Genomic DNA, 13,171 nt, shown 5'->3' with positions numbered 1-13,171 from the left:
CGGATTTGGATGAAACTTGAAAATGACACATGGAAGCGATGATTAAATTTCTGTAGTGATCTGGAAATTATTATGGGTTTTTAGGAAGGATTTTTGATATTTTGCCACATAGGGTCAATGAACTTGGGAGTTCAAGCAGCACATTTTTAAAGTTTTCATGCGCGCACTAAAGTGCGTGCTCTAGTTTCTGCTGGGGCGAGGTGTGCCGCGCATCTGAGGGTTTATGACATAACAAAGGCTTCTATATTGGGAAATCGGGTGATTTTTCAGTGAGTGGAAATCACTGATCTCTATGGGGCCCGTTTCAAGCTCATCAGTGGAAAGTAACTGCTTGGCGGAGGTCTGCGCTCTCAGAGTGCTTTTCTAGTTTTTCATGAATTAGACTTTCCTATTATTTTGTGAGTGGTCAAATTTGGCAATCTTGGGGTGCAGTACCGAATGGAGAAATGTATGTGTGCACGTCACATTCATATCGGAATCAGAGTACATATTTTTGCAAGTCTGTAAATTCAAGAATAGCACCTAACTCACAAAATTCACAAAAATAAAAACCTCCCAAAATATTCTGCATATCCAGTATTACATTGTTGGCTCTCAAGGCTCAAGTGAGCTATAGCGATGATTTATTATCTGCCGTTTGTCGTGTGTCGTCCTCATGTAGCATTCATTGTGTGTTAATTCTTACATTTTCAGTTTTGTCTTGAGACCCCCTCGAGGATCTCAATTTGTTCAAATGGGCACCATGCCCCCAAGGGGAGGGGGAAGGGGGCAAACCCTCTAAAATTGACATGTTGAAGACGAGTGTCCCAAGTATACTCGGACAGGTGTCTATGGGAGATGCGTGTTGTGGCAAACTCAGCCTGTCCTCAAGAAGTTGAGGAATCTTTAAAAATCTTCTCTAAAACTAGATGTGATGGAGCAAAGTTAGTGCTATGAGTTAGTACATTTGTGACTAGTTTGTCCATGGTCGATCTAGGGGTGCCCCTTGGGGTCGGGGGGGGGGGGGGGTCGGGGGGTAGCTTGGGGCAAATTTCACATTTATATCTCCTTTAAAACACAGTCAAATTTCCCCAAACTTTGCAGGTATTATTGCAAGTATGATAGAATACACAAATGGACACCATCCCCCCAGCTCTCAAAGCGCCCCCCCCCCCCCCCTATGTTTGCTATGTTCTTCTTTGGTAAAAATTTGCAAGAATGCATGCAAGGTGAACTTGCAATACTCGGTTGAATGCTAGGCCCACTGTGTCTTGTTCAGATGCCCAGTGATACCAGGTGGCAAATTTTCTTCTCTGTTATCATGTGAATTGAGATATAATATCACATACTGTATGTGGTACATTTTAGACAGCTTGCTTTGTCACTCATATTTACATTTCACACAAATATTACATATTGTGATTTCCATCAAATAATACTTTGAAGTGATCCACAGTGTAAGAACTATCAAAATTGTACAAAGTGTACTAATCAAAATAAAGAGAAGGCTTGCATTTGGTTTTTTTTTTTATGTATGGTTATGTCACAGAAACACTTGTGTGTGTGCAAGTTTGAAGGCAACTCTTAGCAGTGAGCCTGTTTGTAAGTTCAGTGATGGAACCATAAATTTGACACCAGAACGACAATTTTCCACTGAAAAGTGGTGCATTAGTGAAGGCAGCACTCTCTGATCAGAACTTTGCATTTAAGACCTATGATTGAATAAAGTACAAGACATGTCATGTTTTCTCTTGAATCATTAATACAGGCCTACAGTTGTGTGAATATCTTTACCTAAGTGTTGACAAATGCTTATCACTGTTCACCTTGTGCAACAATTTTATTGAAACTCTTTGGATTCATTATTCCCATTTGATTGTGAAAAGAGCACATACACAATATATAGGTACCTAGTCTGCATGGCTTTTTAGCTATTGGAACATTTCTGGTCATAATTCTAACTGGCACTGAAAATATGAAGAGCAGTTATTAAAAAAAAAAGATATACAGAGAGAGAGAGAGAGAGAGAGAGAGAGAGGGAGGTAGTGGGTAGAAAATGAAAGGGTCAGAGGTACAATTAATTTGTTATTGGAAAAATAGAAAAACTACATGAAGTGAGAATTTTACAAGCTTATTCAAGTAGATGTAGATAGTAAGCATATTTGATGGAAAATGTTTTTGTGTATAAACTGATTCACATGAACTTTACTCCTGCAAAACAGTGTGGTATACACTCTATTCCTGAAATCTAAAATGAGGCTATGAATGTACACACACACACACAGACACAGACACAGATTGACAGACAGACAGACACATGCACACACATCAAAAACACACAAAACATAAAGAAGATACAGTATAAGAGTGTACACTGTAGCGGTATTTGATTGACAGGGGAAAGGGTCTTTACCATAATCTTCTTTCCACCTTTTGAGCATAAATGACATAATTTCAACAAGTGATATAATAATGGAAATTTTCTTGGTGTGGAAATTTTCACGCAACCAGAAAGTAAAGCGAAAATAAAAGCATGCAAATATATTTGCATGCCATATGTTCCAGTAGTTATATCCTGTGTCCATGGAATTAAAAACATGTGGAATTCATCTTGCCAGGCAAAGCGCGAAAAATTACTTGCACGAAAATATCTATCTTTACAGTACTTCATAATCAACATGAAATCCTACATTATATTTTCCCGGTTTCTGTGTGAAAATATGACTTTCTTAAAACAACAGGAAATACATGCACAATGTACATGTACAGTGTACTTACATTACTCCACCACATGCAGTGACATGTACAAACTGGATGTTTGTTGTTTTTTTTTAATTCATAAATATGAAGTACATTCGAACTTTATGTAGTGCAAAATAAGAATTCCACAAAGACAAGAGTATCCTCTCATGTAACATGATGCTCATTTTCCAAATACCTGGCTGCATGTGTGACTCTGAATAAAACAAGAGAATATATAGTAAACTCTGCATGAGTCAAAAACAAGTTAAGAGCCATATACACATACATTGTATAGTGTCTTAAGTACATCATACAAGCAAAATTTTAGCCAAAGTTGAAGTCTTTTTCTCTATGCCCAGCACATTTAATAAATGAAGAATCGATTGTACGTCATATCAAATTTGGAAAATCAACTTTTCACCCTGCCACACACTTGTTTTCAGGACTGCCAATTGGTACAATTACTAGGACATTATATTTAAACTGCAGTTCCTCAACAAAGTCCTCAAAATTGGACATAAAATGAGACAGTCATGGAAGTTTAGGTTTCACATTCATGATACAGTACTGTAAAAGCAGAAATTTTCAAGTAGAAAGTTTTGAACATTTTACATGACACGCGTACAGCCCAAAAATAAGAAATGCGGCAAATTTTTGCAATTCCCCCCCCCCCATCATTATTTGTAGTTTTCATGAGTGAATTTGCTGTCTTAAGGCTGACAAGTAACTCTTTTACCATAGGATTTGCTACCTCAGTCCTTAACTGCCATAGCAGTTGTGAGCTAGTTGAATATTGTCAACACACAATTCTCCATTCCCATTGATTTGTGTGAAAAAAAAACACCCTTAAAACCTGGTTTTGGGTGGTAATCAAGATGCAGCAACTCCCATCCTTTTCCCTTTAAAGAGCTCGGTTGTCAGCAACATAAAAAAAAAATTTGACGTGACAGATACAAGTATTTTTTTTAATTTCATGTTGAGCAAAGGGAATATTATGGAAATATATGCATGGAGATAAATGGAAGACTTGTGTGGTCATAGACCACATAGACCAATTACTGTATACGCCATACATGTATATTTCGCAGTTTTTATTGTCGCAAACTTCACAAATGAGATGCTATTCATGAATTCTAAAACATGCAAAAACATCAACTCTGATCCTGACATGAACGTGATGTGCCGTTTAAAATTCTCAGTCCATTCCTGTACTCCACGATCACGAATTCAACCACTCACAAAATGGTTTGGAAGTACATGTAGTCCCAATTTGCAAGAAATTAGACTTGCTAAATAATATGGCGTATACAGTACAAATACCTTTACATGATATTTATATGTTCCTGGTTGCTACCCATATCACTCTTTCATGAAAACATGAGAAATTTTAATGTCCTATGACTTAAATTTGGGTCCAATTTCGATAAAACTCAGCTACAGCTGCTTTGCACTTGAAATAGAATTGCATTCTAAATAAAACAAATATTTTTTAAAAATATGAAAGGATCCAGACGTCACTGCAGCACTGTGCAAAGGCCCTTGGTTGTGGTACAGATCATCAACAGTGTCTAGAAGAGTCCCATTGTAAAGTTTTTCACCACTTGGGTGTCATCCCTGGGGGTGTCATAAAATGGAATTACTCTTTTTTGGTACATATTCCTTCTCAAAGAGTGCAAAGTCCTCCTCTGTAAAACCGCTCTCCTTAGCTGACTCCTCAGTCTGGTCCTGTCTGCCCGATTTCCTTCTTGAATGTTCCAGAATCTGCAATGGACATAAAATACATGGAATCTCACCAGTGCTACGCAATCTGCTAATATGAAGAGACTAGAAGTAGAAAATGAAAAATAGTATTGAAGTGTTGGCCAAGAACAGCTCTCCACTATCTTTTTTTTTCAGTTTGTTTGTTTCAGTAAGTACTAGGCGTTTCATCTAGTAAGCATTCAATCTAATTGAAGCTACTCAGTACTGAATTTTGGGTGCTTTACCACAATTTTTACTAATTAACTATGTGACAATAGGACACAGACAATAGCACTGGCTGTTTCACATTTTGATTATATTTTCTCTGAATTAGTTGACGACATTTGCAAACCCCAAATACACGTATAGACATACAAAAATATCCCCTGTTATGCCCTTATATGTTTCAAATGCATGTTATCAATTCAAACTTTGTTTCTCATTGTTGAATAAGATATTACATGTACATACAGAAGTATATGTATTATGACATTTAATTGAAGCTTACATGTATCATACCTCCCCCTCCAAAAAAAAAAAGGGGGGAGGGCAAAACTTTACCATCACTCCACAACACTTATAGTCCATGTGTATAATCATCTAATGTCCATATATGCCATTTCTCTGCACCACTAAAATAAGGTATTATGAACAATGAGGAAACTTATTGGGCCCCAACCTTCTCAAATCACCTCAATTTTCTCCTTCATTTCTTTACAAATTTGTCTGAAAGTACAATTTGTCTGACAAGAATGTCGCATACAGACCTTGGTATAACTCTTGGATGTTGATGAATGCCCTTTGCTGAGACTTAGCAGCAGTTGAACATTTGTTTCTGTACTGTCCGCTGGCTTTGACTTCAGGAAAGCATCTTAGAATATGAAACATATCCAGAAATACACATCCATTACAGTGAATGTACATTGATCACAACATCAAAACATTTAAATGAAAAAAATAGAGATTTAAAGATAATACTGTATAAGAAGCTTACAACACATTATCAGATGTGTTCAAAAACATTTAACTACAACACTGCAAATTCCATTAAAGAGAAATGTTTTAAGTTCAGCACATCAACTCTGCCTTGTGCAGGACATATTCATGAACAGGCAAATATTCTTTCTCTATGCCTAAAAAGTTTTTCATTTTAGAGTTCCAGTTTTATATCATGAGTGAACAAATTACAGTACACTCCACACAAGTCAAAGCTATATAAGATGAAAATTGCCTCATTCCAAGCCTCCAAAAGTCTTGATTCATGAAAGCAACACAGTTTAGATGGCTGCAGTCAGTCCAGTGATTGCAGCTGGATTATGAGTACTAGCTTGTTGTGTACCGTAAGGCTCCCCTCTCTAAACTGAACAATGGCTAGCAAAACAGAAATAATCCAAAATCAGAATATGATGACACACAAGTCAACACAGACCTATCATAGCATGGATTCATTTCATTTATTTCATTGTTTTGTATTACATTAGTGCGGTATTACATTAGTGCAGTGTATTTCCATTGAATGTCCAATCATTTAAACTCACATGAAAATGTATACAATGTAATAGACAATATCAGTTTGTTCAACAGCAACATGCAACAGAGATACGCCTAAACATCCATTTCGATACACATACTTATACAATGTACACTGTACATATTTAGCATGAACAAATCAAGGAAAAAAAAATTTTATGAGTCAAGTTTCACTTGAGTCAAAGCGCATTCTTCAGTGCTTGTCTTACCTATTGAAGATTTCATCTTGCCCTCTTTCGCTGTGGGGCCTTGAATTTGCTTGTGTGTCAGTCTTTTCAGTTGTTTTTTGACTCCCTTTTTGTTTGTACTGATGCATTTCATTAAATCTTCTCTTCTCACTGATGATGGTCCTCCCTTCTTTTTGTTCTTCTTGGAGCCTGTGCTTCCCCCTGAACAATTGAATACTGTCAGAAGAGAAAACAAGAAAACAAATTAAAATATTTTGCACAATGTTAAAATAGACATTGAACATGATCATAACAATAATTGACATACAATTCCAAGATCCTTTTTAATATTTAAGATATCAAATAAATTCTGTGATCACAGTACTCTCATCTCAACTGGTGTCAAAGAGAAATGAGGACTTTTGTAGAGCATGTCATGTCAGGAATCTCTTCCCTCCAGGTTCTGTCCATTGTTTTCACACAAATGAATACAGTTATGTAGTTTCAAAAGCATCCAAGTGCTTTGACTGTACGTCTACGTGAAACTGATCGGTCTGTATCTTGTCAGGAATATACTCCGCGGAGACTGCAGTTGGCTTCACAGAATCCAGACCTGTATTCATGGTAATACAATTGGCGTATTAAATTGCCATAAAGCAAAGGAAAGAAATTATTTTTAAAAAAAAAAACTTCTCCCAACAGACGGATTTTTCTGTCTACCAAGTGCTAAACTTGGAAGAATCAGACCCATGACATGCTTTTCAACGATCCAACCCTCCCGCTCTAACATTACACTCATACAACATAATTGATAGTAGGCCTAACGTTAGGTCTAACATTGTTAGTTTCTAGCTGTGATAGAAAACTACAAGTTAACACACACAATAAAGACGGCACACATTGTCACACGTTTTGTAAAGCGTGGGACTAGGAAAGTGGCCTCGCATTAGTGGTGGTGAACCTGCGCTGCGTCAATACACGTTAAATCGTCTGTTATTCCTCATTCACAAACGATATAGAAAACAGACAAAAGGCTACATTCACCTGCATCATCGGAGAACAATTCTAGTCCTTTTCGTACCAGAGAAGACGACATTTTCGGGATCTAAATTGTGCTTATTTTGAGATACCCGGAATATTTCAGGCTCTTATTTATTTGTTGATTTCTAGGAATTCAATACCAAATTTTTCACTCATTAATCTTTTGTTGCTCACAAATTAATATTAAAAATTATTATATAAATATTATCAGTTATTTCAATAGAATAAATTATCACACACATAACTCAAAATATCAATCTATAAAAACTAACATGTCGATTTAAATACTTGCCACGAATCAGGTGCGCTGAAGCAAGCGCTACAAAGACTGTGAGACTTCTGTAATCGATAGTCACTTTCCTCTCCGGTGGCAATGGAAACATGCCTCATTGCTTGATCCTTCTAACTGGAAAAAACAAACAAACAAACAAACAAACAAACAAAAATACCTACCTATACATCAATAATCATTTAGCTAATCTGTCCGTTTATCAATCTATCTTTCCGTCTGCTAAGGGTGATTCACATCTCCATACCGATGTGCGTATGTACCGCTATCCATATTTTCGGGCAAATCTAATATCACGCATGGTCAATAGTAATAATGTCCCTTTCAGGACTTTCCTTTCTCTGCCACAACTTTTTTTTTTACGCTGAGTCAACTACTCTGTTGTTTCCCCCTCCCCACATTACTTTTCGTATGTAGGCCTATACCCTTGCTCTCACTCGACATTCTTCCTCACGACTGTCCCTGGATGTCTGATGTTTCACTTTTAATAGTATTAGGCGCTATCAAAAATATCTTAGATATAAATACAACATACATAAATAGGTAAATAAATAAATAAATAAATAAACAAATAAATAAATAAATAAACATTACATATAAATATAGGCCGTTTAAGTGGGGACCCTTTTAAGTATTTTGCATTCTATTGTATTTACGACAGTTACTATACATATTAAAATAGCCACCTTATGCTTTGGGCCAAGAACGGGCTTGAATACCAAAATGTTGACAGGTGTGATGGACACATTTCACTTTCAGAGATAAATGTATTAACATTTGTGAATGAGATGAGATGGATTGTGTCAATTCAAGTGGATTTTTATTCAGCAAGTTCGTTAATTCTTTCTTTTCGGGAAGTGGGACTAAAAAACGAACATATAGCCAGGGGGGCCGGGGAGAAAACGCTCTTTTATCCCAGTCTTCAAACAAGCAAAATCCATCCTAATTGTCTTCTCTTTTACGATAATCTATTTCAATTACTTCTATTAAGAATAATGAGAAAACGATCAAAATGTATCTGTATACTATCTTCGAAAATGACTTTGTTCCGTAGAGCTAGAGATACTGTATACTTAGTATCCCCATGAGTATGTCCCCTTTCGTTCGCGTGTAACGCGTTCACACTGCACATGCTCCGCATTATCTATCATCTCGGGGAGCAGTCACGCCCGATACCTGAGCGCTGATTTCAGTTGACTCCAGCATGTTGTTTGCACCGCTTTCTCTGTGTGTGTACGTGTAACGCGCTGTCCTGCGGCACCGTGATTCATTCGCTCACCGTGAAGTGCCAGCGTGGATCCGTTGACCATCAGTGCTACAACCCTACAGCTTGGCGAAGGCAGGCATCTACCAGGCAGGTACATGTACACTGTAGTCTGTCGATACCGGCGAGTTTTCTCCGAGGAACTATGGCGGCGTCCGTAACCGTGGGCGAAGGAGCTACCACTTCTTCTTCGGGCACGCAAACCAAAGGCTCAACAAGCAACGCGGCGATGGATAACAGACGACAGACGCAAGATCGAGTGCAAAATAAGGTGAAAACTCGTAATTAACAGTCATTTGGAATGAAGAAACAGCACCAGTATCAATCATCTCTGACTCTGAGGCGAGGGTGTAGCTAAGGGAGCTAGCCAGCGCAGTGACACTGCACTGCCAAGTGACAGTCTACACGTACACGTTTATAATAATAGGGTGGATGTAACTGTTTACACGTTAACTGTTAGGGTGGTAAAGTTTACAAATAATTGTAGAACTAGAGGTTGAAAACTTTCAGATCTCAGCACAGTCAGAATTGGGCCCTTAATTTGGGGGGTTAAGAAACTTAACTTTATTAAGATGACCTGTGGTACTGATGAGTGATGGTGAGGCAGGTCACAAGCTTGAATGTGCTGACCTCCACCTCCACGATCCCTAACCCCGGGACGCTCCGTATACACAGTTACACACTGTGGGAGCGTCCTGAGTCAATAGAGTGCTATATCGGTAAGCTTGAAAAACATACACAGTCTGTCACAGATTTTCGCACCTCCGTAAGTTTCGAATATCACGAGGAAAAAACGTACTTTTATAGTATACATAAGATTCTTATCTAATTAATACCCTTCGTTCACCTTGTTCTTGTTCACACTGGTCCAATGATCTTGAAAAAACGTTTTTTTCACGGCCATATACGGGTCCGTAGTCCTAGCTCCCCATCCCATTCACCATTTTCGAAATCAGTATGCAGTACACTGCGCACGTAAATATTCATGTGCTGGCGGAGTCGCAATGCGTTTAGCCTTCTGACAAGGCCTGCGCGCGCGCACCCACCCAGAAAGCAACGCAATATACAGCGAGAGGGTTTGCCAACAGTATGATAAAGCCTTGCCACAAAGCTACACGACTTGACGGCCAGCGCATGCGCACAAATCTCAAATCCATTGACCGTATAAGATGTAGTTCTCCCGAGTTCCTCTCGACCGAGTCGCATTTAACTCATCAAACCGAGCAGAAAGGGACTATTGCCAGAACCAAAAGTTGAACGCAGTCAGTCTTCAACATTACATCTTCACCTGTAAGTCTTCATATTGCAGAATTTTTGCGATTTCATATTGATTTTTAGGCGCTACACTTCGCCTGTCATGATCATGTCTGCTACAATGCGCAGCCCCAACACTGCGTGTTGGGGCTGGTCGCAGTTACACGATCCCCTGATTCCATACCTATCCAAGTAAAAAAAAAAAAATGCCAGTGCAGTGGCAGTGCAGTGGTAATTTAAATTTACTCAAAACCAGATCTCCGTATTTCACGATTGTAGAATACAGCAAAGTGCTAGCGGCCTGAACAGTAGGATACTTAGCTTATCTTAGTCAGGGAAGTCTATAAATTTATACACAGGCTCACAGCCCTGTCGCTGTACACAAGTGCTTCGCATGGCGTCTGGTCAGGCTACATTCAACAGTAGCCCAACCAGACGCTGTGCGAAGCACACCCTCCTGTCGCTTATACAGCGACTGGGCTGTGCATAGTTACATGAACAGCTGATGAACCTAACCACTGTTACTGGATTTTTTTAGGTCCTACGAGCGCTACCTACTGGTACTGTATGTTTGTAGCTGTCTAGTTTTTACAGTAAACACCTTGGCCTCGATCGCCTTGAGACCTGCCAAGCCAAGCAAGGACTTGGGTGTGTTCAATGGTAGTATGGACTGGTTTCTCTGGCAAAGTTCCTTGTTGAACACCCTAACCCAAGTTGATGCTAATGACAATGTACTGTAGACGCTAACGACTTTCATGTTGTCGCTCAAATTATTCACTCTTCTTGAGTAATCACGTTGTACGCTGCCTGCACTATTTGAAACTGAACTTACATTTGTAGCTATCTATATGCAACAAATCTTTCAAGTTACTGGGAGCAAAAAATAAATGTTGGAATAATTTGGCAAGGTGAGTACAAAGACGGATGAGAACATTGCACAAGATCACACACAGACACACACTCACACATTATACATTTCTCAATAACTGACTTCTTTCAGCTTGCTACAATTACTGTAAACAATCATTGCACATTGATTTTTACCAACTCTAGGCTATGAATATGTAAATTTACTGATACATATACATGTTCCAACATGTAATGATTTTCAACCAGTTTTCAACTGATGTAAAAATGTTACTTTGCAGTACAAAGTAATGAATAAAATATTCATAAGTATTCTCTAAATTATTATTTGGCATGAAAATGGAGCAGATACATGTGGACATGTACAGCATAGAGATCTCTACTGTACTCTACAACAATTGTAAACAGTAACAATAATTGCTAGAAGAATGGCAGTTGTAGCTTGGTGGCAACAAATTAGCAGCTTTAACAAACTAAGGTCCTGCAACTGTCTGGTACGGTGTATATAGGTGATGCAATGAGTAGCTGCAATTATAGAAATATTGAATCATTGTATGAATAGAGCGGGTTTGATTTCATGGTGAAAATGTCTTTGAATAGTATGGTATCAACAAAATTATATCCTTTGTTTTGATAGCTTTGTTCTGTTTTGTTTTTGTTTTGCCCGGCAGCTGTTGATCGAGCCTAGCCTGAGGGAAATGTCCAAGGAATTAAAGGATGTTATGGACCAACTGGAATCATTTAGCAAGTAAGATGATTTTTGTCCCTGCATACCTAGAAGTTGCAATCTTAAGGGTAGTGTACAGTATGTTTAGTTAATACCAATAATGTGAAATGAATGCAGGATTTGTTTACTCTCGGTCTATGATACTAACTAAAAAAATATGAACAGGATTTATCTGTTGCATGCTGTTATTATAGTCTTGTAATCACACATCAAGTGTATGACTGAGACCATAGCAACGCATTCCACTCATACATGTCTAAATATATCTTGGAGAAATCTTGTGGCTCATTCTCCTCTTTTTTTTTCTTTTTCCTTCTGGCCGAAACACAGATAAAATTTGGTGCCAGGCAGTATCATTCATTAGATTTAGAAACTGTTTTGCTGCACTTAAGATTTCATTTTGATATTTCAATTCAATGACTAAGTACTGAATGGGAAGCAATTTCAACATTCTGAAAAAAAGAAAGATTAAATCTTTGTTGAAATCAGCCTATAATTCATACCCCTTCATATCCTTTTCTATTGACATGGATATCCATTTGCATGATTTTTTATTTTTATTTTTTATTTATTTATTTTTTTTTTTTTGGGGGGGGGGGGAAATCAGCAAGTTATGCATCATAAAGTCAAAGTTAAGTGCCTGCTGTAAATTATCAAGTGTTTTAAATTATCATAGGGATTTAAAAGGTGCTTTGTATGGAATCTTGGGTCAGTGCATTTCATCATCTGCTTGCAAGTTGTAATGATCAGCTAATTTCAGCTGCATGTAATGGCCTGGTTTACTAACATGCTCAAAGTTTATGCATACTTTCATGACAAAGGTTGTTTATGACTTGCAACCAGACAATTTGCCTTGAGGCTTGCCCAACATAGCTACAAGTTATCAATGCAACAATTAATCCAACTGTCATTTTTTTTTTTTAATGAGGAAAAATAGAGGATATTCAACTGATCTGTAAATCAATAGCATGAAAGAAAAAAAAAGAAAGCTAATTCTATATTTCACATAAATGCTGTCATGCATATATTCTGGCATGACCTGTGTTAGGTACATCAAAGCGTTATAAATGGCTGTATTGGAAAGTACATGCATGGAGTAGCACAGACATTCTTGTCATCCCTGTGTTGGCTTTTTCAGTGAAACGATATGTGATATTTGAATTGTTTTCAAGAAAAACCTGTACGTCTCATCATGAATTTGGTTGATTCAGTGAGTTTCCTAGAGAGGTATAAAGATGAGATTTTCCAATTGAATCTGACATGGATGTACTTTATATCGGAATGTCTGCTTTGTCAAGATGTCTGCTACTCACAGTATTACTGTATCTTGAATCTTAGAGTGATATGGCATGATTTGCATAGTTTCTGTCTAATTTTATCATGAGATAAGCAGAAAAAAAGGACATTGAAAGATTTGTCATTGCATCCTCGTGAAATTTTATTTCATTGTGTGTTCATCTTATCCCACCCATGCGTACAATGTGTATCTCTATGCATGCACTTTATATTCGCCAGGGTGATAATAGGTACAGTAGGGGGAAAGATTTAGAAAAACAAACAAACACAACATT

The 13,171-nt window shown here is 37.7% G+C and overlaps 2 protein-coding genes across 2 annotated transcripts in view; one reads left to right on the top strand and one right to left on the bottom strand.

Annotated features, from left to right (window-relative positions):
• Positions 1-4,070: 4,070 nt before the first annotated feature.
• LOC139724439 (active regulator of SIRT1-like) lies at positions 4,071-7,295 on the bottom strand. The gene is made up of 4 exons (XM_071635582.1): positions 7,203-7,295; positions 6,201-6,395; positions 5,229-5,332; positions 4,071-4,482 (listed from the first exon to the last, which is right to left on the bottom strand). The coding sequence occupies exons 1-4, from the start codon at positions 7,252-7,254 to the stop codon at positions 4,345-4,347; spliced, it is 489 nt and encodes a 162-aa protein (XP_071491683.1). The 5' UTR covers positions 7,255-7,295; the 3' UTR covers positions 4,071-4,344.
• Positions 7,296-8,845: 1,550 nt separating this feature from the next.
• Positions 8,846-13,171, top strand: part of LOC139724448 (putative pyridoxal-dependent decarboxylase domain-containing protein 2) — a 33,338-nt gene continuing 29,012 nt past the window's right edge. Inside the window, exons 1-2 of the mRNA XM_071635589.1 lie at positions 8,846-9,023; positions 11,545-11,621. Of these exons, the coding sequence (XP_071491690.1) occupies positions 8,898-9,023; positions 11,545-11,621 (203 nt within the window). The 5' untranslated portion in view covers positions 8,846-8,897. The remainder of the gene's footprint in view (positions 9,024-11,544; positions 11,622-13,171) is intronic.

This window comes from Diadema antillarum, unplaced genomic scaffold (assembly GCF_040938485.1).
Source record: "Diadema antillarum isolate AM-2024a unplaced genomic scaffold, OU_Dant_1.0 scf00000214, whole genome shotgun sequence".
Taxonomy (NCBI): Eukaryota; Metazoa; Echinodermata; class Echinoidea; order Diadematoida; family Diadematidae; genus Diadema; species Diadema antillarum.
This window is presented reverse-complemented; position numbering and strand designations above follow the sequence as displayed.

What these genes read in the sequence shown, in the direction of transcription:
- LOC139724439 (XM_071635582.1), bottom strand. Translation starts at nt 7,254, where the DNA reads ATGTCGTCTTCTCTGGTACGAAAAGGACTAGAATTGTTCTCCGATGAT. An exon ending in ATTGTTCTCCGATGATGCAG is followed by an intron (nt 6,396 to 7,202) that starts GTGAATGTAGCC and finishes CTCTTCTGACAG; the next exon opens with TATTCAATTGTTCAGGGGGA. An exon ending in CAAGATGAAATCTTCAATAG is followed by an intron (nt 5,333 to 6,200) that starts GTAAGACAAGCA and finishes TCATATTCTAAG; the next exon opens with ATGCTTTCCTGAAGTCAAAG.